The sequence below is a fragment of the Chiloscyllium punctatum genome, chromosome 5, assembly GCF_047496795.1.
Source record: "Chiloscyllium punctatum isolate Juve2018m chromosome 5, sChiPun1.3, whole genome shotgun sequence".
NCBI classification, from domain to species: domain Eukaryota; kingdom Metazoa; phylum Chordata; class Chondrichthyes; order Orectolobiformes; family Hemiscylliidae; genus Chiloscyllium; species Chiloscyllium punctatum.
Window position 1 is genome coordinate 126,879,208 of NC_092743.1, and position 24,597 is coordinate 126,903,804.

Consider the following 24,597-nt stretch of genomic DNA (forward strand, 5'->3'; position numbering starts at 1 on the left):
GCATGAGGTGGCGCCAATGCAGTCATCAATGTAACGGAGGAAGAGGTGGGGAGTGGTGCCAGTGTAATTACGGAAGATCAACTGTTCTGCGTAGCCAACAAAGAGACAGGCATAGCTGGGGCCCATACCTTCATCCCCTCCCCCACTTACCTATTGTACTCTATGCTACTTTCTCCCCACCCCCACCCCCCTCTAGCTTATCTCTCCACGCTTCAGGCTCTCTGCGTTTATTCCTGATGAAGGGCTTTTGCCCGAAACGCCAATTTCGCTGCTCCTTGGATGCTGCCTGAACTGCTGTGCTCTTCCAGCACTACTAATCCAGAATCTGGTTTCCAGCATCTGCAGTCATTGTTTTTACCTAATTGTACTTCACTGTCTATTCTAAGTTTGGATTTCACTGAAAATTGTAACTGGTAAAACAGTGGTGAAGTATAAAGTAAAGCACCGATGATATTTTCGAAAAAGGACACTTTTTAATCTGTTTTCAAGAAACAAATAACAATACAAGCAATGACATACACCTTTAAAAATGCATGTACTGGTCTAAACACCAGTTTGTCACTTTTTATACACTTTGCATCATCAGAGCCAAAAAATCCTCAGACAATTGTTTCAGAAAAATATTTACATTTCATCACATAGGTAGTAAAGTTTGCATTTCATTTCGTCTTGCATATATTTAGCCTATAGCCAGGCAATATTTTTGTGTTTTTTTTTACAAAACTTACAAAATGTAATGCAATAACGAATTTACCTGAGAGGAAATTTGTTCTTAACATAATGTTTCTTTTCCCAAACTACCAAAAGGCTATACGGATGATTCTTAAAACATAGAAAATGAATAAAGTATCTTGTTACAGATACGGACTTAGCTATCATCTTTAAATTACGCAAGTACCATTAACTTAGAAGGTTTACATTCATTGCTAGAAGAAGGTTGTTTAATTTTGAACCATTTTGATTTAATACTGATTGCTGCAATGCTATTTGCATTTTGTTTTGTACAATGAAGTTTTTAAATGTGGAAGAATACATCCGCTTGTTACCCTGTCTCTAAAACATTGACCAGTATAAAGCCAATGACTGCAATGGGAACTTTCAGAATTTGTATTTTCTTAACTAATGGCCGTTGTCAGTGTGTCATTTCAAACATAATTTGATTCCTTCAGAATATTTGTAGGAACAAACTCAACCAGTAATGTGGGAGGCTCCTTTCCATTTCTCATGTCGGTGAAGATTAAGTAATGTCAGACTACTCTTGACTATAGTGTTGAACATGCCTCAGCTGTTTCTTTGGATGCGTTTCAGCAACTGGATCATATGCATTCTGAAAGTACTCATTACAGCTTTTTTGTTAAATAAAACTAAACCAATCCAAAATAAACAGGCAGCTTTACTGACTGCTGGAGGATGTGCCTTTCCTTGGAGATACGGGAGAAATTATGTTCAGAGATGTGCTGTTATCTGACTCCATGGAGCTGTTCATCATCAGTCCACATTGGCTGCTGGAAAGGTTGGTAGTCCTGCAAAGTTGGAGTCAGAAGACAGAAATGAGTAAGAGAAATTCTGGCAAATTGCCTCTTCAATCAAATCTTGTAAAAGCTAGAAATATTTTATTCACTTTGCCATTTTTACTGCTTGTGATTACTTTTTTCTGCTTTAACTGGCAAAACATCTGAACATTTGAGGAGAGGATAATTTTAAAATGTATACACACACAAGGGAGGGATGTCAGTGCCATCAGAACCATACTGCCCTACCAATCCTATCCTAAGAATCATAAAACTTAGATATAAATCTTAGATTTACTCCTGCAAAGCCTGACTTTTATTGTATAAACTTAATTACACTGCTTTCTGGGCTGTTTCTTTCTCTTTGGTCTGACATTGCTGAAAACAGACTAGCCAATAAAGATTAGTGAAAGCACTAGATTACACCAAAGTTCCATGGTCTGCCATCATGTGATAAATAATCAGACAAGCATCTTTGGTTTCAAATAGAAGTACAAAATCATTTATTGAGGGACAGGGCTTATAACGTTCAATTAAAGCTTTATTTATTTTTAATGACTAATGTGTGTGAGTACGCTGAAAGTATGTTGTGTTACTTAATTAGCATTAAATGCAAACAGTAAAATTATCAGAAACATTTTCTTCAGTTCTTCTCAGCTGAAAAGAAAGGGGTGGCTCAGTGGTTAGCACTGCTGCCTCACAGCACCAGGGTCCCAGGTTCAATTCCAGCTTTGGGCGACTGTTTGTGTGGAGTTTGCACATTCTCCCTGTGTCTGGTTTCCTCTAGGTCCACCAGTTTCCTCCCACAAGCCAAATTGCCCATAGCATTCGTCAGAGGGAAATGGGTCTGGGTAGGTTACTCTTCGGAGGGTTGGTTGGGCCAAAGGGCCTGTTTCCACACTGTAGGGAATCTAATCAAATCACCTCAGTAGCAGTAAGCTTTCGTACAAGTCACAAATTTAGCTGAATGTGAAATTAATTAAAAAGGATAGAGTCTTATCCTTTCTCAAGCTTTTAGTGAAGGAAAAATCATACAAGTTTTCAGCAGAGAAATAATCTAAACTTTGCCCTTGCTAAACAGCATGAATAAAGGAAACAGAAATTGTTTTGTTCTAATAGAGTTAGAACTTTTTTTAAAAAAGTTCGTTCATGGGATGTGGACATCACTGGCTGGCATCCTTAATTGTCCAAAGGGAAGTTCAGGGTCAACTGCATTGCTGTGGATCTGGAGTCACATTTGGCAGACCAAGTAAGGATGGCAAATTTCATTCCAGAAAGCATATTAGTAAACCAGATGGGTAGTGGTAATGACAAATGACAGTGGTTACATGGTCATCATTAGGCTAGTTTATTATTCCAGATTCATATTGGGTTAGATTCACCATCTACCATGGTGGAATCAAACTCATGGCCCCACCCTGTTTCTTTTGGATCACTAGCCCGATTACAACATCACCTCCCCTTAACGTGATTTATTTCTGTACATTTCTACAGCTCAATCATTTCTCAAAGTTTGCACTGAGCTTCCTGGTCATGTTATAAAGCCATACAGTTGACTTCTTATCCTTGCTACTCTAAAGAGACAGAAGAACAAAAGATCACAAGGTAAATATGAGTGATGGAGCCATTCATCAAGGAACCTTGAATAATCTATTATCTGCTAACCCCAACATCCAACTGTCTCTTAAATTATTCTAAGACTCACCTTCCAGCCCTCTTTGACTGACCAGTAAAAAAAGAACATAATATATCTTGTGTTTTTGGGTCAGGATAGTGAACAGTTTTAGCATAACTTCGGTCAATTTATACTCAACCAATTTAGCAACGTATTCTATTCTACTGGTTTTCTGGTTGCTACTGATATTGACTGGACACATAATAAATGAAGTAAGTTGCCAGGATGAACTGAAATAAGATCAGATGTGGCTTGTAGGGGCGACAAAAAAACAAAGATTTGTTGGGCTGTAAATTCTATTAAATACTTAAAATCATTTCTGTCAAAATCACTTCTCCAAATTTACCTGGCATTTTGACACCATTTATGCCCCCATGCTATTTTTGTTTCCAAGTACTGTAACTTCCAATACAGAGGAACCTTGATTCTCCAAAGGCCACGAGCGGGGAGTATTTCATTCAGTTAATCGAATGCCAGATAATCGAGGTTCCTCTGTAAATGTTACAGCTGTTGCTCACTTGATTGAAAAGTTCAGTTGGCTAGACAGCTAGAGTATGGAGCAGAATAAAGTCAACATTCTGGATTGAATCTCTAAATTGGTTGTGATAGTTCACTTTGCCCCATGGTTGTGGAGTTCTTACCCTCTACCTAAATACAGCCAATTGTCTTTTTGTAATGAAGCAAGATGCTTGTGGTCATCTGGGGACAATGGCTCCTTACTTACCCATTAAATCTAACCTGAAACTTTTCTGCCCATTTACAGACTTATATCCTTCCCATTTTCAGGGCATTTGACTGCCTTATCAGTTTAGCATGTTCTCCAAATTAGACCGGTTTGCAGGGGCTATTTGAGTCAAACGGATTGATATAAATTTGAAATGGTGTCCCACCAGAAATTTTCAAAGCAACCCCAAAGATATTTTGCATAACACTTCCAAAATGCGTCCTATGCATCGAGAAAAAAGGCTCACAATTATTTTATTTTCCTTGCCTTACTAGGACCACTGAAATTCATAGAAATAGAAAAGATAATTTGGTTAATAAACTTGCCCCTGAAGCTGCAACCGTGGTCTGACCAGGGGGTGAGCCACTTTTCACTCTGGGTATCTCCTCTTGATTAGATGCAGAAGACGATGATGAAGTTGGAGTCATTGTGACTGTATTGCTTGTGCCTGCAAAATATTTTGTCAGCCATTCAATCATTTGGTTGACAATGTTACAATATATGTATTTTAAAGTTCCTTTCAATCAGTAATTTCAGACTCACTTGAAGTACTCTTGGACTTGTTTAAATTCTTCGGTTTTCTTTTCCTAGTCTGGATTCCTTCTTTCTTCATTGCCAGAGGCCGTGGTACCTATTGATTTAAATGAAAACATATTTTTAAACTCAAGTGATTACGAAGTAACAATTAACCATTTAAAACTGAAAGGTAGTTGTTTTAGCAGATTGTAAGATGTACAATACCTGAACGAACATATAACATTAAAATCACTACATTTCATTATTATCAAATATTAAATACCTTCCTGATGCAAAATTATAACATGAATGTCCAATAGGAGCCAAATAAGCCAATATAAATTATTTTTGGTTCACTTGATGATTATTAATATGTTGCAGACACAGTTAACAATTTAAAAACAAATTTTGTCTTCAACAAATGAAACAATTATTATATACTTTTTGTGTCCATTGGTGAACAACAAAACTTTCTGAAGAAAGTTAGTAAAATCTTTTCCAAGGTAAAGAATTCGTGGTAACTATGTTAAAACATTCCCAGTGGAAGCAAGAAGGTGACATACCCCATGGAGTTTCATGTAAAGTCCACAGGCATTGCAAACTGGCTCTCCTTCTGCATTCCGGCGCCATAAAGTGGTGGTAGTTGTATGACAATTGGCACAAGCCAGACCAATACGTCTGGATGAAGACTGGAAGAAAACGATACAGAAATAGGTAGACCATTATAATCAAGATGCATAAATAAGTTAAGGTTTTTTTTGTCATAATTGCTCATAGTTAACATCATCAATTTGGACTTCTAAAACTACTCAGTAATTGACTATAAAATGGAAACCTTTGAAATATTTTCAGTATGTCCAATGCAGAAGTTGGGTTAATAACCAGATTGATGCAATCTATTCTAAAGGTTGCTCAATTTGCAACACTACCTTAATGGACACCCACCCCAGAAGTTTAGGGTGAGAGGGGAAAGATATAAAAGAGACCTAAGGGGCAACTTTTTCACGCAGAGGGTGGTACGTGTATGGAATGAGCTGCCAGAGGAAGTGGTGGAGGCTGTTACAACTGCAACATTTAAGAGACATTTGGATGGGTACATGAATAGGAAGGGTTTGGAGGGATATGGGCCGGGTGCTGGCAGGTGGTACAGGTTGGACCGAAGAGTATGTTTCCATGCTGTACATCTCTATGACTCTATGACACTACATGTAGAAATACTTTGTAAGTGTTTTTATTCCACTAGTGAACTTATCTATGAACCATAGTCAAACTACACAATTGCTCTCCATTAGCACTACAATGCATTAAATGCTTCATAATTTAGAACTATTAGGATTATTATTAGCTTTTTAAATTTAAATTTCACATCAGTACAGGCACTTTTACCATATGTTCCAGATGAAAAGCAATTGCTGTTGCTGGTCGATGATTAATCTGAACCATATTATGAAAGAATGGTGTCAGATGTTTGTCAAAACTTTGTTGCAGCAGAGGGTTACATTGCACTTATGCATCAGGTATTATCCACAACAGTAAAGTACACAGAAAATATATAAAGGCAAGAAATGTTGCACCTTGGATTATCAAAGATTATATTCAACCTGGTTTATTGTACATCCATTTATGCATTTTATTGTTGTCTTCTGGAGGATTGCACTGTTTTGGCATTGCAACAGCATATGTGACTGGTCCAAGATCAGTCTTTGGGCACAGATCTGAACAGGCAATCTCACCTCATCTTCACATTTGACTTTGGTTTAAATTAACCAAGTATTTATACAGACAACAGTTTGAGTAGCTACTAAATGGCTAAACAGAACATATTTTTGTTTTAATGATCCAAAATATTGCTAGAAAAATGGTTGCTCATTGATGATATGTGGTATTATTAGTGCGTAAAAGCACAACAACTTTCAGTAAAATAAAGCTAAGCCACAAGTTCTAATTCATTACAAATTGTCAGATAATTTGCACTCTCTCCATTAAACTTGCCATATGAAAAAAATTACCAGCTCACCATAAGCCACTGGACATCATGAAATTGTTTGTTTGTTTGTTCATTTGTTGATGCCATATCCTTATTAGAAGGTTGATTGCCATGGATCCCCATCTCTAGTCTGTTTTGTTCTGCCCATATTGATTCCATAAAAGTGGAACATAATTTGTCCATGAGATCCATCGTCCAGTTTTCTCCGCTTCTTCCCTTTCCTATATTTTCTTGCTATTTTGCTTCCCGACCCCTGGTAGCTGTTTCTGTCCTCCACCAATTCTAATGATGTGACCAAAGTAATGTTTCGTTCTTCCTTTGATGTTATACGTTAATTTCCTCTTGCCATTTCCAGCACTTGCTTATTAATCTAACTCTGTAGGATATGCAGGACATTTGCTTATGTGTCTACATGTGAAAGGCATTGAGCTTATTTATAGCTTTTGTTTGTTATATATCTCGAAGGCACAAAATGTCACACCTCTGCATTCTTGTCCTAAGATTCAGGTTCAGTTTCTTTGATGTTAAACAGGTATTTCATTCTGACAAAAGTGTCCTTTGCTACTTCAATCCTCATTCAAATCTCAGTCACATCTGTGAATTAAGGCATGTGAACCTTTGTCCATTTACTAAAGAATTCACTCCTGGTGATACGTCTCTACTTATTATCATTGTCTTGGCCTTCTTCATGTTCATTCTTAATGTATGTTCCTCACTCCTTGCTATCAGTTTATTTACAATTTTCTGTTGTGTCTCTTCAAGACTGTGCAACCAATGTGGTGTCATTTGCATGTCTCCAATTGTTGACATTCAATCCCAACACACGATGTAGTAGCCCAGTACTGTAAATCTCCTACGTCTCTGAAGATAGCTTCAGGGTACATGTTGAACAACTTGAGGAATATAACACATCAATGACACTTTTTTCATTGGGAAGTTGGTTTTATAACTAGGAATGAATGTCACTGCAAGCCTGTGGGCATGGTAATTCATTTCACAGAATCCTTTTTATGATATGGTTTGTGGGCCTGCTTTGTCACTTCATCTTGGAGGCCCAGAAATGGAATAATAAAATTGTATTACTTACAAAGATGGTTCCTAGTTCTTTTGAAGCATATGCAATTTTATTTCTTTATCTTTCTTTTCCTTTCTGTCTCTTTTTCCTTCCCCTCCTTACTTCTTTTATTTTATCTGTTTGCTTTATTCAACAGGAAGTGACCCCATTTCATTTAGGGTTATGCAGAGTTTATTTTTCTATCCTTAAATTGCATTGTCTAAAGAGATAAATCATTGACGCAACGTTCAGGAGATCCCAAATGCTGTTGGTGGTGCCATGCTCTTATCAATTTGCATTTCCAAGAATTTACTACTATGCAAAATAATACCATTGGAAGAATACGCTATCAAAAAAAGGCATCACTGTTCACACTGTGAGATGTTGCTCCAATTGTGCTATCAACTTATATAATGAAAAACAGGGTCATGTTGCAGAACAGGGAAACCTAGGAGTTCAGGTACACAATTCTTTTTAAGATTGCATCACATGTTGACAGGGTGGTTAAGAAGGCATTTAGTGCTCTTGCTTTCATTGTTCAGACCTTTGAATATAGGAATTAGGACCTCATGCTGAGGCCGTATAGAACATTGGAGCAACCTCTTCTGGAATGCTATATAGGAAGGATATTATTAAACTGGAGTGAGTTCAGAAAAGAGTTACCAGGATGTTGCTGGGAATGGAGGATTTGAGTTACATGGAGGGGTTGGATAGGCTGGGACGTTTTTCAGTGGAGCATATGCGAGTGAGGGGTGAGCTTATAGAGTTTTATAAAATCATGAGGGGCATAGGTAAGGCAGATGGCAGATGTCTTTTCCACAGGGGTGTGAGATTTCAAGAGTAACGAGTATATTTCTAAGGAGAGAGGAGAAAGATTTTAAAAAGATGTGAGGGGCAACATTTTAACACATAGAATGAACTTCCAGAGAGAGTAGTGGAAGTGAATATAGTAACATTTAAAAGATATTTGGATACGTACATGAATAAGAAAGGTTGGGAGAGATATGGGCCAAGCGCAAGCAGGTTGGACTAGTTTAGTTTGGTTTTATAATCAATATGGACAGGTTGGACCGAAGCATCTATTTCAATGCTGTATGACTCGATGAGACTAGTAACACCTAATAACATTCAGAAACCTCAGAAAGTCATGTCAATTTGGAGATTATCTAATTTCATGAGAGATTCTATTAAAAGTACCTAAATAGACTAAGATCTCACTAACAGTAAGTTTTCCTGTTAAAACTTTACAGCTGAGTTGTTAACACAAGATGAATTCAGTGTTTTCCCAATGTGATGGTGGTTTGAATTCAGCCATGGAGAGATGCCTTTATGTCACCACAATAAAAGAAGCATAGTCTACTTTCAATCTGACTCCACGATCTTTTATGGGAGAGACAATGAGGCCACCTCTATCAGCCAGCCTCACACCTCCTCTTATTAAACTGCTGAACAGACGTCTCTACTTTCAATCTAATGTTGACCTTGCTTTTGTGCTCACTCTCCAGTCAAATAATGTGGCGGTGGAAAAGTACAACAGGTCAGGCAGCATCCAAGGAGCAGGAGAATCGATGTTTTGGGCATAAGTCCTTCATCGGGAACGTGGGAGAGGGGAAAGGGGGCTGAGAGATAAGTAGGCGGGGGTGGTGCTGGGGGGGGGGGGGGGGGGGAGAAGGTAGTTGTGAAGGTGATAGGTGAATACAGGTGGGGGGGGTGAAGGTGATAGGTTGGAGCGCAAGGTGGAGCAGATAGGTGGGAAGGAAGATGGAACAGGTAGAACAGTTCAAGATGGTGGTGCCGATTTGGAAGGTTGGATCTGGAATGAGGCGTGGGGGAAGGGTAGATAAAGGAAACTGGTGAAATCGATGTTGATGCTGTGTGGTTCGAGAGTCCAAAGCTGGAATATGAGGGGTTTTTCTTCCAGGTGTTGGGTGGCTTGGATTTGGCGGTGGACAAGGCCCAGGACTTGCATGAGTAGGAAGGGTAGTTTGCAGTAGATTTGTTGGTGCGTGTGTCCCAGAGAACATCTGTAGGATACACGCACCAAACACCCCCTTGCCCTATGGCCGATCACTTCAACTCACCTCCTCCACTGCCAAATCCTAGCCACCTGACGCCTGGAGGAACAACACCTCACCTTCAGCCTTGGGACCCTCCAACCACACAGAATCAATGTTGAGTTCACCAGGTTCCTCATCTGCCCATTTCCCCCCACCTACTCCCAGATTCAACCCTGCAACTTGGCACTGACCTTTTGAACTGTCCTACCTGTCTAGCTTCCTTCCCAACTATCTGCTCCACCCTGCGCTCCAACCTATCACCAACAACTCCCACCTGCATCTACCTATCTCCTTCCCAGCTACCTTCCACCCACCCCCATTTATCTCTCAGATCCCTTCCCCCTCTCCCACATTCCTGATTAATTCTCCTGCTGCTTGGATGCAGTCTGACCTGCTGTGCTTTTCCAGCACCACACTTTCCAACTCTGATTGCTCGCATCTGCAGTCCTCACTTTCTCCTTTGTGCTCACTCAGTCTAAGCACCCAATGATTTGTACGTCCTTTTTTGTTATGGTCTGACTGTACTGCTTGTAAAATAAATTTTTCACTGTACTTTAGGTACATGGGACAACAATAAATCAAATCAACATGTAAGGTTTAGCTCAGGTTGGTCACATTTTTCCTGCAGTAAGATTATTTTGTGCATCTATTCTGGAAGCATGTGTGCATGTAAACTAACTCCATTTAATGTTCACATCAATTTCAGATCTGACCAAAACAATTAAATTTTGCAAGATGAGCATAGCGGTGAACAGATATGCTGGTGAGAGATCATTTCCCCCAAACAGTATAAGGGTACACTAATTTAGTTGTCTCTGACTGCTCTGAGTGATACTGTAATGTAGAATTGTAGCTCATTCTGGTAGAAGCATATTTACATCATAGTACATATGCCATCATAAATAAATAAGTGTAAAGTATGTGGTGCAAAGCAGACAACAAGATGAGATGAAAGTTTAGAATATGCAGGTATAAAACAAACAAAAACAAAACTGCTGGAGAAACTCAGTAAGTCTGGCTGCATCTGTGGAGAGAGAAACAGGTATAATGATTCGGGTCCAGTGACCTTTCTTCAGACCATTCAGATAAAGGTTCTCTGGAGTCTAAATGATATGGAGGTGCCAGTATTGGAGTGAGGTGGACAAGGTCAGATTCAGATGACACCAGTTTATAACTCAACAGATTTTTTGAAATCACAAGCTTTCAGAGCCCTGCTCCTTCATCAGGTGAAGTGACAAAGGAGCAATGCTTCTAAATTTTGTGATTTCAAATAACCCTGTTGGACTATAACCTGGTGTTGTCTGTCTTCTGACCTTGGATTCAGAAGTTTAACTCTGTTTCTCTCTCCACAGATGTTGGCAGACCTGCTGAGTTTCTCCAGTAACTTCTGCTTCTGTTTGTTTCAGACCCACTGCATTCACAGTTCTGTATTTTCTAATATCAGATTATCGGACATAAAGGAGCAAAAGCATTCCATTGTAGATTAATCTTGCTTTGCATTATTGCAGCTGTTAGGAAGAACAACATTTCAAAAACATACATTTGGGTAACAAGATATTTTCAATCGATACGGTTTTATACCTTTCACTTAGTTAATTCTTGCTATTAAAAGAAAACTGCTAGGAATATAACTACCCCAGCCAGTGCTTGTCTGGTTATGAAAAGTAAGTACCTACAAACAATGAAAAGCTCGACTATTTTTTGTCAATTTGAATATTATCCAATGCTGCGAGAGACTCATACTACAGGTTAGTACCCAAATGGAGCAAGATTTCACTCAAGTTACCTAGGAAGCTGGAATATTCCGTGCATTTTCAATTCGAAATGGATCCCTGGTATCTTCTATTTCGAATTGCCATTTGGACACTGGTGGATTATTAACCCGAGGATTTTAAGTGTCAGGTTTCATTCATATACACACCCCAATCCCATTTCCAATTGCGTCACATCAGGAACGTATTCAAAGTGGAAAACTCACGTTCAATCTGGTTACTGTTCAAAGTTTATTTATGAATAATTGGGTGGGTCGACATTTAATTATATGTTCAACATTTTAAATCGTCTTACTTTATCAGTTCTCGCCGCGTTGCCCCTTAGATCCAGACTTGATATATCTTGCTATAAATCAAAAACAAAATGCCATCGTGTAATATATCGGCGCTAAATGTTCCCTGCAGTCTCACAACAAATCCTAAACTCGTCCGCTACCACTACCCATTCAGAAAATAAAATGGAAAATCGAGTGTCTGATTGCAATCTTTTATTTTATCCTGGCAGAGGCTCCCAGTCCCTTGCCGACACAGATACAATTTCAATCCTGCCGTGTCTCATTAAATGTAGAGATAGGACAAGTGCTCTCCCAGAATTGAAAGACTCCCAAAACTGTTTTGTTACACATTTATAAAGGGGACTCTCAGTCGGCTGAGTGGGGGAGGCTGGGGAGGGGGGAGAATCAGTGATTAAAAGAAAACTAATTAACACCATTTTAACAAAGTCTCGGTTTGGTGGGCCACACATGAATGAATAATCGTTTCTGTTTTGGTCACATTGGAGCAGACACATTTTACACCAACATCAGAAAAGCCTTCACCAACTCGTTTGGAAATTCCCATTGTGCGAATCACATGTTTTTGGTCTTCCACTATCAGAGAAACTATTTCCATTTTCATGTAAAAATAAAGATGATTCGGTTCAGGCTGGGGATTAAGAGAAACGGAGAAAGGGAGAATTTTATGTGGCCCCGTATATTTTGGAGTGAGAACTCAGTAGAGCCCGAACGTCACAACTTAGTTCTTAACAGTGACAGGCCCGTTGAGTATTTGAGGCCAATATTGTTTGTTTTTTTTCCCATTAATTTTAGCTTCTTTGTATTTATCAACTTCCCTGTTGGGAATAAACCATTATCGTTAAACATTCTTTCCCTGTTGCGTCTTTCTGTGAATGTCAGGGATTTAAGAAAATCTCGGGGGGGACAGACGAATAATAGAAAACATGGATTGGATGAATACATTTCGGTGCATAATTGCCGAACCAGATTGTATATGAATAACGTTGTAGCTACAAATGCTGAGATACTGTTTGTTGGAGGTGAGACCTTACCTGATAAATACATGTCAAGGTTAAGTTCTGTTTGTGGTGTTGAGTAATAAGAGTGTTAATAGTAAAAGCTATACTTCACAATCGCAAAAGGATCTTTTAAATAATCGGGTGATTGGACAAATAGCCCATCTAAATGTTTACAAATCCCAAAGGCAAAAATGCAATTTTCCCTCCCTTCGTATTACACTTTGATCCGTGCTCTTGGGACGTTTGCTGCCTTATCGAGTCAGGCTATCTGACTTTCTTATCAGTAGTACCTGCTGTATCTGGATTACACTGGCAAGAGTTACATAGGTCGCTTACCATTCTCTTCTGAGGTTTGATAAGAGGTCGGCTGAGTCCGTTCATCTTATGGTACAAACCGCAGGCGTTGCATAAGTAGTGCCCAGTGCCATCGCGTCGCCACAGGGGAGTGGACATGGAGCCACAATTCACACACTCTCGGGCCTCGGAAAGCTCTTCCAACAGCTCTGTCATCCACATCCCCACAAACAGAAATAAGGGCAAGTTATTGATGGTATTAGGGACACTGAAACATTGCACCAACCATCGAAAATATAACCTTGCGCTCTATTTCCATTGTTTATTAAACGTGTCTACGTTTTGTACAAGTTTGACATTTTTAAGATAAATACCATCAAAGGGCATGAACTTCTGAGGTTTACATTTGCTCTAATTTAAAGGGAAAATAAAAGGGATTCGCAAACTTCTCGAATGTTTTCAAAGTATTCAATCAAATGTCCTCAATGTCCCCAGAAGTGAAGAATTTCAGCATTGTACTTTCTTTTTGAAAATAAATAAATGTTAATTATGTTTCCGGATAAATGTAATGTTATTTTGCAAACACTTAATAAGGGAGATCACAATCGTCTGAAATTCCTCTCTCCACTGTGCTGACTAGAATTCGAATTTGATTTTATTGTCACGTGTACTCAAGTACAGGACAGTGAAAAAGTGTACAGTGTCCCCATTCCCAGCGCCATCTTAGGTACAAAGCTATCTGAGTACAAAATCTTAGGTACAAAGTAGAAAAGTAAAGAATATTAAAAGTTAAGCATCTTCGTATAAAGTAGAAAATAAGGTTAAAAGTCAAACATCACAGTCCTTCTTAGAATTAAGTTGAAAAATAAAGAAATAAAGACTTCAACAGTCTTAGGTACTTAGCCACGCTGAGCTCCCACTCTCTCAGGCGATATTGCCTTAAAATAAACTGATTTTTTTTTCTGCAGTAAAATAGCCGAGAGGAAATTCAGAAGTACCATTGTAAGTAGGACAGTCTAATTGCAGGAAGTTTTATATCTTAGATTTCTCCGATGAATACACATACTTGCTGGAAAAGTCATTTTTAAAAGCTGGGATTTGCTACTCGCCTGCGGTTATACCACATTTAGTGCCTGGTCCAAGCAGTTTTATTGTTGACTGTAGACCCCCAACTCTCTCTCTCTCAACTTCTGACCTGGTCAGCTAGCACCGCAATTCGGCAATTTTTTTGCCACGGTGCACACTCAAAATAAAAAAAAGTTCGACTTTTTAACGATTTGGAGGTGCCGGTGTTTGACTAGGCGGGGGGGGGGGGGGGGGGGGGACTTCTTTTAACTTCTTAACGAAATAGTGTTACTGCAGACTATTGGGCTTCTCTCAAATCCTGAGCATTTTGAACATGCGAGGGCGGCATGGTGTCTCAGTATTAGTACTGACAGCGTACGGACCCTGGTTCGATTCTAGCCTCGGGCGATTTTCTGTGTGGTGTTTGCACATTCTCCCAGTGTCTGCGTGGGTTTCTCCCCATCATCCAATGACGTGCAGGTTGGCCATACTAAAGCCCCATAATGTTCAGGATGTGTTAGCTAGGTGAATTAGTAAGGAGTAATTACAGGATAACGGTGTAGGGGAATGGGTCTGAGTGGGTTAAACTTCGAAGGTGGTGTAGACTTGTTGGGCAGAAGGGATTGTTTCCACACTGTCAGGATGTTAATTCTAAAAACAATGCTCTACATGATTGACCCATTCCGCTGTTTATTGTCCTCTGCTTATCTGAATCATTTTAAATTAACGGGATAATTTCTTCCTATTTAATAGATACTCATAATTCGTTATCAATGTTTTTTTTCGGTATGACTTCATGATTTGTATCAGCCCAAATCTGACCAAAAACTTCCTTTAGACCGATCAGTAAAAGCAAAGCTGTGAACCATCTGATACTGTATATCATAAAGTGAGGCATGTCGGTAAACTGGTGAAACATTTAACGTTGGATATGCATCCAGACCCAATTAAGGTAGTTGGGAGGATAGTATATCTAGATTCAAGAAGGCCTCTCGTTTTATAAATCTGAGATTATCCTCGTCCCTGTTGATTTTATTTTCTTTTATGAAAGTTCGCTAATTAAATATATCACATGAGACTAGTATCGGTAGAAACATACTTTTAGCGGTACAGAATAAATGGGCCTAAGGGCCTCTTCTATACTGTCTGATTCTGTGAAGGGAACATGTCACCTATTCTTATTTTTAACTTTTCGTCTCTTGCTAATTGGAGGTTATTTTCTTTGGTAGTTTTTTTTTCTTTGAAATTTAAAAATAAATAAAACATCTTCCAAAAGTACATATTTGCAGAGATAATAAGGAACGAAAAGGAAGCTTAAGGTCTACGAAATACCGACAGACTGCTTGAAGAGCAAAACATTGCAGCAGAAGTTGGGGAGTACATTAGAGAGACAACATCAGACTTAATTACATCAGTACAAATCTGATAGCTGAAGAGTTTTGTTCAATAGCCCAGCATTGCTTGCACCTGAAGTTGGAAGTTTTATTATTTTTTTTAATTATCTGAAGTGACAGAGATGATCACATTTCAGGATCTAATTTTCACTTTTCTCGCCCTTGCACGCACAGGGAACACTATTGATTCTGGCCCAAGGTTCCCTCCGAACCGAGAACCTATATTTCCTTTGCACTGATGCTGGCCAGCCTGACCTTGGTACAACATTTTCTCTTACTTACGGCCAATGTAATAGGTTTGGCATTCTTGAGGTGATCAGCAATGTAGAAAACAAGGCAAGAACGTAGCCCTATTGTGCGCAATGAAAATTGCAAGAGTTGTTCAAATGCAAGAGCACGTGCTTTTCTCAGTCCTCATAGCAGTGCACGACCCACAGCTTCAGGCTGTAAATCAATAGCGCTATAATGCCATCAACCAAGACGGCTGGAGTTTCTTGCAATTGTCCTCGTTAATAATGATGATGAATGCACCAGGGAATCCTCGTGGGATCCATAAACGAAGTCATCCTTTAGTGAGTTACATAATAACACAGTACTTATTAAAGCCACTTGCTAATTTCCAACGAAACATTTAGATAGAGCTCTTTTCTTCCCTTTTTTTTAGATTCCTCTCTCGAAATTGACCAATCGAAACACTGCGAGGAGTCGAGCCTTGGAACGCAAATGCTGCAAAATTGTTCAGAAAATGTGCATGTAACCGACAAGTCTACACAACAAATAACTGTTTGAGTGTATAATCTCCCAGACTGATTACTAAAACAACAAACATGAGCCCAACAGCCCAGAGAGAATGGCCTTCTTTCGCTCTGTATTTCACAGCAATTGCTACATCATCGCCATCTGCAAATAAGTTGCGATGTTTCCACAACAGAGCAGTTTACTTTGCGGGTTGTTTAGAAGTTAATTGATTTAGCACCATTGTTCCCACATGTACCTTGTGATTGTAACTGACTGAAGAGAGTAACAACGCCCTGATGAGCTGGCAAATACGAATTGACACTGACACGATTATCCTTGCCCTCAAACTTTTGTAAAAAGTGGAGTTTTATTACAATCAAAACCGACAAAAGGTAGGTCTTGCGGGCTCTGGAATTCTGTAACAGCCAGATAAACGCAGCAAATGCTGAATAAACCAGGCGGATACATTAAATCCTAACGAAGAAACATTAACAATTCATTGTTAGCTCAGCGTTCAAAATATTGCCCATTAAATCGTAAGCCTTTGTGGTGTTTTGAACATCAGTTAGACCGTTCAACGGAATTTATATCTGGGAGGGGAAACATGATGATTCAGTGCATGTAGCACACAATCTGCACCACATTTTGTAAACTGCGGGGGGAAACTGGTTGTAGTTTCACCGATTTAACTGGCTCCGCCATCATTCCAGGAAAACGTGGGAAGAGTTTCCGATTTTTGCGAAAGGAAATATACCAAAATGTTGATGAACCCAATATTTCTATCGCTGCACTGTCGCCCGCGTCCCCGGGGGAGAGAAATAACATTTATTTATCAAATTATTTATCAAAAGCTGTCAGAATGGATTAATGTACAATAAAAATAAACTAGGCCACAGCTCATGCCTCCATTTCTTGAAATCACACCAAATATTACGCATAGTTTCAGAGAATGTGTGTTGCTCTGACTGAAAAGCACGATTGACTACAACATCGTTCGTCAATGTAAGTTCTTTTGATTGGCAATCTGGCCTAGTAAAAACACTACCTCTGAAAAATTCTGTTTCGTAGAAACGGCGTCTTGTGAGGTAAAAAAAAATCCCTGGCCTACTGCGGGATGCTGCAACCATTATTTAGTCAACTTCAGCATAGATCTGCGTTAGTTTAGCTGCTTTCATCAGGGCCAGTCACAACCCTGTGGAATGTAAATTAGATCTCTCCAAATGAAGGGTTGTTTCAATAGCAAGTGTGAACTTTAAAGTTAGTGGCAATTGCTGAAAGTAAAACGTCAATTTGTTTTTGTATGGTTCAAACATTTCTAGTTGCCAACTGTTCCAAAGAGTAAAAGTTGATATTTATTTAGTTTCCTTTGCTTCAGCTCAGTGGGAAGTGAGTCTTAAATAAATCTTTGATCTAAGTAAAGTTAGGTTTCTCTTGCCCATAACGTCCTGACCAAAAGATTCAGCGTTAGTGGAAAGGGGGCACTAACCCACTGATTTTGCAATGAAGGCAAGAGTTTCAATATACAGAGGCTTGAAAACGCATTGCAAAATGTCCATTGCGGAATATCCAAATAATGAAATCTATTTGATTTTCCAAAGCTCTAGATTCTTACAAATGTCTAAACCTATCACTTCTGAGTTAATATTTAGTCATTGCGACTGATGTTAGATTTGCCTTTGTTCCAAACCATTGTGTCATTGTCTTCTAAAAGTTATTTTATCCTTAAGATCAGGTCAGACAAGATAAGCACGACTAATGTCATTAATAGGAGCGTTTTGAAGAAAGTAAACTTTACTCTAATTAGTGGTTTGACCCAAGTAGCAGTTTGCAGCCAATTTTCCGCTAATTGAGGCTAACAAGGCAATTTTGTGGCCCGCCGCATGCCATCTTAACCCTAAACCATCCCTTTGGCCGAGGAGATCCAGAACTCAGCGGCAAAAATATGCAATTGAGCATTCACAATTACACAAAGTAATTCTGCCGTTTATTGTTATGAAAGAATTAAAGTTGATCACTGATTAAGGCACTTAAGTCGTCATTGGACAAGCATACGGACGTACATGGAATAGTGTAGGTTAGATGGGCTTCAGATTGGTATGACAGGTCGGCGCACCATCGAGGGCGGAAGGGCCTGTACTGCGCTGTAATGTTCTATGTTCTACGACTTCCCCTCCAAAACCTTACTGAGCGCAAAGCATTCTGGATTGTAGGCTGACATTATTGCTGAGTTTTAAAAGTGCAAACCAAAACATTATAAGAAAGTTAGACCTTTTAAAAGGCAACACAATTCAACTCTGCAATGTGTTTTGGTCTGGCAGAGAATTACTTAATGACGACATTCTCTCATACAGTTCAGTTAAATAGAACAAAAGCTATGGGGGAAAAGTGGGAATAGGGGATTGAGTTGTATGATCTGCCATGATCCTATGGAATGGAGGAACAGGCTAGGAAGGCTGAATGGTCTTTTTTATATATATTTACTTTTCACCCTAAACTCCCAGTGTCTCAAATTCTTACGGATGATTTTGGTATTTAAACATTTTCCCAATGGTTTGTTGCTTATAGGGCTAGTACTATTCATGGAGAAAGTGAGGACTGCAGATGCTGAAGATCAGAGCTGAAAATGTGTTGCTGGAAAATGAGCATTCGGGTATTCCTGAAGAAGGGCTCTTGCCCGAAACGTCGATTCTCTTGCTCCTTGGATGCTGCCTGACCTGCTGCGCTTTTCCACCAACACATTTTCAGCTCTATTACTATTCATGTTCAGGTAACATGTAATACTCATGTTCCTGATGAAGGGCTCTCGCCTGAATCATCGATTCTTCTGCTTCTACGATGCTGCCTGATCTGCTGTGCTTTTCCAGCATCACTTTCGACTCTGTTCAGGTAAAAACCTATCAACAAATTATATTCAGAAGGAAAGGGTTGCACAGACTCCAGGAGCTTGTAACATTCGATCTTGTTTTACTAAAGAACTGAAGAAATGTTCAATGAAGGGTTCGGGAAAAGGAAATTGCTGTTTTTGGTAAGTGATCATCGGTGAAAAAAAAACACGCGATCCCTTTGGATTCGCTTTATTTTTGGTTGTAAGAAGTTATTAATTGAATTCGATTACTACGTAGAGATTAAAGTTTTAGAGGGGAAAAGGGAAAAAAAAAGAGATGAAGACAACGTTGAGGAGAATTTTATCTGGCCAAAGTCAAAGTTCTCATGTTTTATCTGCTTGCTACTATATATGGCAGAGGGGCGGAATTTTTATTCGTTTAAGAGAATGTCGTAGTGTGTTATTAATTTCAAATTACAGGTTTAGAAACTTTCCCGATAATTTCAATTTGCTTTAAGATTATTCAGATTTGACGTCGTTTAAGTACTTACTTACTTATAACATGATTTGGTCTGTCTGCCTTGAGAATTCGTTTTCCTGTTCAAATCAATAGTTTCCCTTTATCAAAAGCAGTTTGAAGGTACCAGAATGTGATTGAAACATTGCACAGCCTTTCACAAGAACACACGACGCTACCAACCAATTCATAATTATCGGGCAAATTAAACCTGGGGAATCCCGTGGTCCAACTTGTTTTCATTGCTAAATCCCACATGGTCATATAAATAAACATAAAGCCTTTAAGATTTCAAAAACATAACAGAACTGCAAGGTTTTAAATTATTTTGTTATATTTTGTGCAGCCCAATTATGCTTTGGGTTGGTTTAGTTTATGGTTGGGTTGTAAGACAGTGTAGTGCTAACAGCGTAAGTTCGATTCTCATTATCACTGATTCTTGCCTGTGAAGGGCTCTCCTCTTGTCTGAGGAATGGCAGCCCTCAGGTTAAATCGCCACCAGTCGTCTCTCTCTGAGTAAGGAGAGAGCAGCCTTACGGTTTGGTAAGACTATGGCGACTCACAAACAGCAAACGTTTCCGACACAATCTGCTGCATCCGGATAGGCACCGATTAGGGCCATCACAACCTGCACATTTTCACAACGCAGCAGTTTAATTCGGCCTTTACTCCAGAATATGACGAGGTCTGAAGTCTCAATGAATAGGAAAGACAGTACTCCTGTTTATTTTTGCATGGGGAATCTGTACTCTCAGAGCTCGCCAACCAAAACATGTTTACATGGTGTGACATGGCTTCATTACTTCTGCAGGTTATCCACCAAGATCTAGTTTGAACAGCAAAAATCGTACTTTGCAAATGTACTGGGGGTGTCCCCAAAAGGCATAGGTTTAAGGTGAGAGGGGAAAGACTTGAAAAGGACCTTCACACAGAGGATGGTGCGTGTATGGAATGAGCTGCCAGAGGAAGTGGTGGAGGCTGGTACAATTACAACGTATGAAAAGCATCTGGATGGGTCTGTGAATAGGAAAGGTTTAGAAGGATGTAGGTCAAGTGATGTCAAATGGGACTAAATTAATTTGGGATATCTGGTCGGTATGGACGAGTAGGACAGAAGGGCCTGTTGCCGTGCTGTACATCTCTATGACTCGAATGTGAGATATTGTAAATTTATTAAGAAGTTTAATACACACAACGTGACCAGATGTGGTGTATCAGAGTAACAGGAATTGTCAGTGTACTGTATTGCTGACTAGCATGTTTAGCCATTTCAGATTACAACACAAGTCTCGATTGCAGTAGTTTCTGTCGATTACCAATGATATATTTCAACTGTGTTGGATGTCTGTGGATATGTCTCTATCTCTCTTTCTATCCAATGCCCTGAGAATTCACTGCCAAAATATTTAATTTCAACATTGTCCTTGAATATTCTTGAATATCACCAAAGTTTGTAACCATTTGTAACGGATCAGTACAGATGTTGGTTTATCCTGTTATATGCTGCTATGGTAATTGTCACTGCAAGAATACTGGGTAGGCGAACTGATCCTACATCCTACAAACTCTCATTTTGTTCTGATTATGTCCATTACAAATTGATTCCTCTCGATTTTGGCTTCTGCTTTCATTACACTGTTTACTGATGTATTCAATGATATACGTTGCCCAAGAATATTGGTTAATTTACAGTCACAGATTGAAGAACGCCTCCTTGGTAGATAAGGTTCAGAATTTTCAGAGAAATCCGAAAATACATCAGGAGATTTAATATTCGCAATAGTGGCTCCTCGATTTTAACACACCAAATTATAACATTTGTTAGATTTTTGAAGACAAAAGCCAAGGAGACAATTTCAGGTCATAGACCGGACCAGAGTGAGTTAATGTGTTCATGAGCCCCAACACTGATGTTTTCAAACACTATAAGGGTTGACTTACCTCCGTTGGGTCCTCGGACGGGTATAGCTGTCGGTCTGCCTTGCAAGCTGTGCAGCATTGAGTTTTCAAAAGATCCCGCTGCTGTCCAAGCTGAAGTCAACTGTGGCCCAACGTAAGAAGTGTAAGGGCTGGGGTAAGATCCATTAAGAGGCCTGGCCAAAGGGCTAGGGTACTGATCTCTGCCATTCATATTCAGACTGTTACTGTAGCCGGAATCCCGAGCAGCTCCGTTGGAAATGGGAGGGCTCGGGGAGAAGGAGAATCGGCTGGAAACCATATGGTGAGGACTGCTGGAGCTATAGGTTGAGCTGTCTGTGGCAGGCTGAGTCCAGACCGAGTGGTTAGTAACGGGGTGACTCTGTTGACTTGAGCCGCTGCCCTGGAGATAGGGGATGCTTTGGATCATGGAGCTGACCCTGGTGGTAGGAACATAGACTGGAGAATTCGTACTGGAGTGCATGAAATTGTTAGGAACATCGTGAGGGTACGCACTGGGACCCTGGGCAGCTGCCACAGGCAAACCTTGGTACATTTCAATCGAAGGAGGTGTTACAAATTCCCGCTTTATTCCTCTGGGCAGGAACAGTTTGCCTGTTTGATCCAGATCCGTTATAAAAGGTACAAGCTCTTCCGAGCTCTGTCCAAAGTAGGTGTCCACTGATCTCTCCTGTACAAGCTGGCGCCTGTCAGTGTCCAGACTGTTGGCCGAAGGTGCCTCTAGTCTCAGGCTGTCTTCTGATCCCGAGCGTGCGTCTCCTTCGCGCTGAGAGCGACCGGCAAATTTTAGGTAAGGCTGGTCCGCCACTGCCGAGGTGAGCTGTTTTGCCACGTTTGACCACTCGGGTTCATTCAGGTCCATCCAGGTTCTGAGCAATCTAAACGCCACAAGCGGGGTCCTGGGGAGCAACCCGAAAGAAATAACACAGTAAAAGTGAATGACAATAGGGGGCAGAAAAACACACTCACAGCAAGACAGCAACTCTCCAGTTAGTTGTTAATTCAATTAACTCGAGCCCGCTATTATCATGCTGTCGCCCACCAGACAAAACGAACAATAGGATCAGACACTTAAACATCTTTTTAAAAACAAACGTTCCAGCAATTTGGCATGTCTGTTTTTTTTTTCACCTTTCCCCCAGCACAATTTGACTTGATAAAATGATTCAGAATAACTGAGCTACTGATTTCCATAACGGATTGACAGGGTTTGCTAGGGCCTGGGAGATGCTTTGTGCACCTATGATGAGATATAAATATTCCAGAAGTACTTTAGAGCATTGATCAATAGCGTTCATTTCCTCTCAAAAGTTTAAAGTGATTAAAGTCGCAGACCAAGATACAGACAGGGATTTTAATGCGTCCCCAGTTTAAAGAGAACACTGATCTTCAATTAAAAACTTAGATGAGCTAAAAGGGCAGAATGGGAAAGAGCAAGTATCCAGTGTAACATCAGAAATAAAACTATTACTTTGGTCATCACACATGGTTGAATTTGGACGCCTATGAAGTGTCCTGAAGCTAATCATAATTGCTGATTATGAAATCATCCTGAAGCTAAAGTAGCGCTTTTCAACAGAGATCAAGTAAAGCAGACAGTAGACATTCTGGTCAGCTCTGACTGTATCATCGATTCCGATACGACATGGTTCACTGCATGTATTCATCAGCTATCTAACATAACCACTTTGGGGGCTGACTAACAAAACAAAAGTGCGGCGTGATCGAGAAAAACAAAGTGGTTGCGTTTCAGGCGGAAAAAAAAATCAGCCCCCAGCCCCCCCCAAAACAAGTTTTTAATAGGAGGTTAATCGGCTTCGAGGTTAAACAGTGGAAAGTTAGAAAGAGCAAACTTACCATGAAACAACCTAATTCACCAGACTTGGCTACTCAACGTTGTACCTTTCACCCACCTGGTTTACATGCCCCGAATTTCACCCTACGCCGATCTAAATCATCCCAAGTCCTGCCTTTAAAGTTTAGGTTATAAAGAACAATCGCATTCCCTCTTAAACAGGTCCAGAATGGAAGCGAGTGTCGGAACATGCTGAGACCTGTTTCCGCCGCTTCCCCCGACACAGCTTTCTCTCGTTATAGAAATGTATAAAACGAGGTCGCTACTGCATTGAAGCCAGTACGACCTCCTTATAATACCCCCTTAATAACCAGGGACCTGGACCGAACTGCTCCGAGACATATCGGCAGCTTGCAAACTCGAAAGCCATTAGCTCTCTCCATAGCAGCGAAAAGGGCTGAGGTTTCGAGAGATAAGTTCATCAGGAATTACAGAAACCACACATCGATAGAGGTAGGCCCAAAACGAACAGTAAGTAATATGTCTTAGTTACGCCAGACTAGTGTAAGATAACTCCGAGATAAGAACTATAACAGATAAGAACTAAACGCACGATAAATAACCACAAAAAGATCCGCGTACTATCACAGCCGTCATTCTACACTTGAACCAGACCTCTCAGCATCTAGAAGAGTGTGGAAAGAAAAGTGCCGACTTAATGGTGGTTTGCCATCAGTTAGGTGTTTGGAGAAGTCCAGTGTGCCTTAAGACCAGTGTGTCTAGGTGCTGGGTGGTAGAGTGCGTGGTTCTGCTCTCTGCTGGGCTATTTGAGAGGAGGCAGCGCCTTGAACACAATTCACTGGAAAACTGGAGATGCTGATTGGATTCACACAGTGCTGACTAAACACAGACTCTGCAGCGCCTCCACCTCGGTGTCAGCTCTTAACATACACCATGATCCCTGCACAACTGACCCACAGACAGACTTGGTGGGGTGTTCTGCGCGATTCGTTTATATCTCCAACCCCCTTAGATAGGTAGGGACGGGAAGACTGAAGAAATCAGAGACAGAGTGGCAACTAGAAAGAGATAAAGCAAGAGAGAGAGAGAGAGAGAATGTGAAAATGATCGAGTGGAGGAATGGGAGTTGGAGAATCTTTGAACTCCACTCTTTAAACACTCCAGCCCAACACCAGATTGCCTTCTGGGAGAAAAAAAAATGTTAGCGACAGGAAACTCGAATGCACATTGTAATTAACTGTGTTCCAACAATACAAAACGAGAGTTTTTTTGCGGCAAAACCAATGATGCCAGGATTGGGTAATACTCAATGGACGTTGTACAATGCTGTCGATTTGACCAACTTTTAAGATCCAAACAATTTGACACTAATACCTGTAAGGGGGTATTATGCAACGTTATGCTGACACAACCCTTGCCGC

General features: G+C 40.1%; 1 protein-coding gene across 5 annotated transcripts; it reads right to left on the reverse strand.

Moving 5' to 3' along the window:
• Positions 1 to 453: 453 nt before the first annotated feature.
• LOC140477415 (GATA-binding factor 6-A-like) lies at positions 454 to 24,291 on the reverse strand. 5 transcript variants are annotated; one of them, XM_072571267.1, is made up of 8 exons: positions 23,769 to 24,291; positions 21,364 to 22,259; positions 12,927 to 13,093; positions 11,592 to 11,642; positions 4,990 to 5,115; positions 4,454 to 4,541; positions 4,237 to 4,358; positions 454 to 1,523 (listed from the first exon to the last, which is right to left on the reverse strand). In XM_072571267.1, the coding sequence occupies exons 1-8, from the start codon at positions 23,810 to 23,812 to the stop codon at positions 1,461 to 1,463; spliced, it is 1,557 nt and encodes a 518-aa protein (XP_072427368.1). In that variant the 5' UTR covers positions 23,813 to 24,291; the 3' UTR covers positions 454 to 1,460. The 5 variants fall into 5 exon arrangements, with proteins under 5 accessions (XP_072427368.1, XP_072427370.1, XP_072427371.1 ...); XM_072571269.1 differs by having other exon boundaries at positions 23,831 to 24,290; XM_072571270.1 differs by having other exon boundaries at positions 23,798 to 24,290.
• Positions 24,292 to 24,597: the final 306 nt, after the last annotated feature.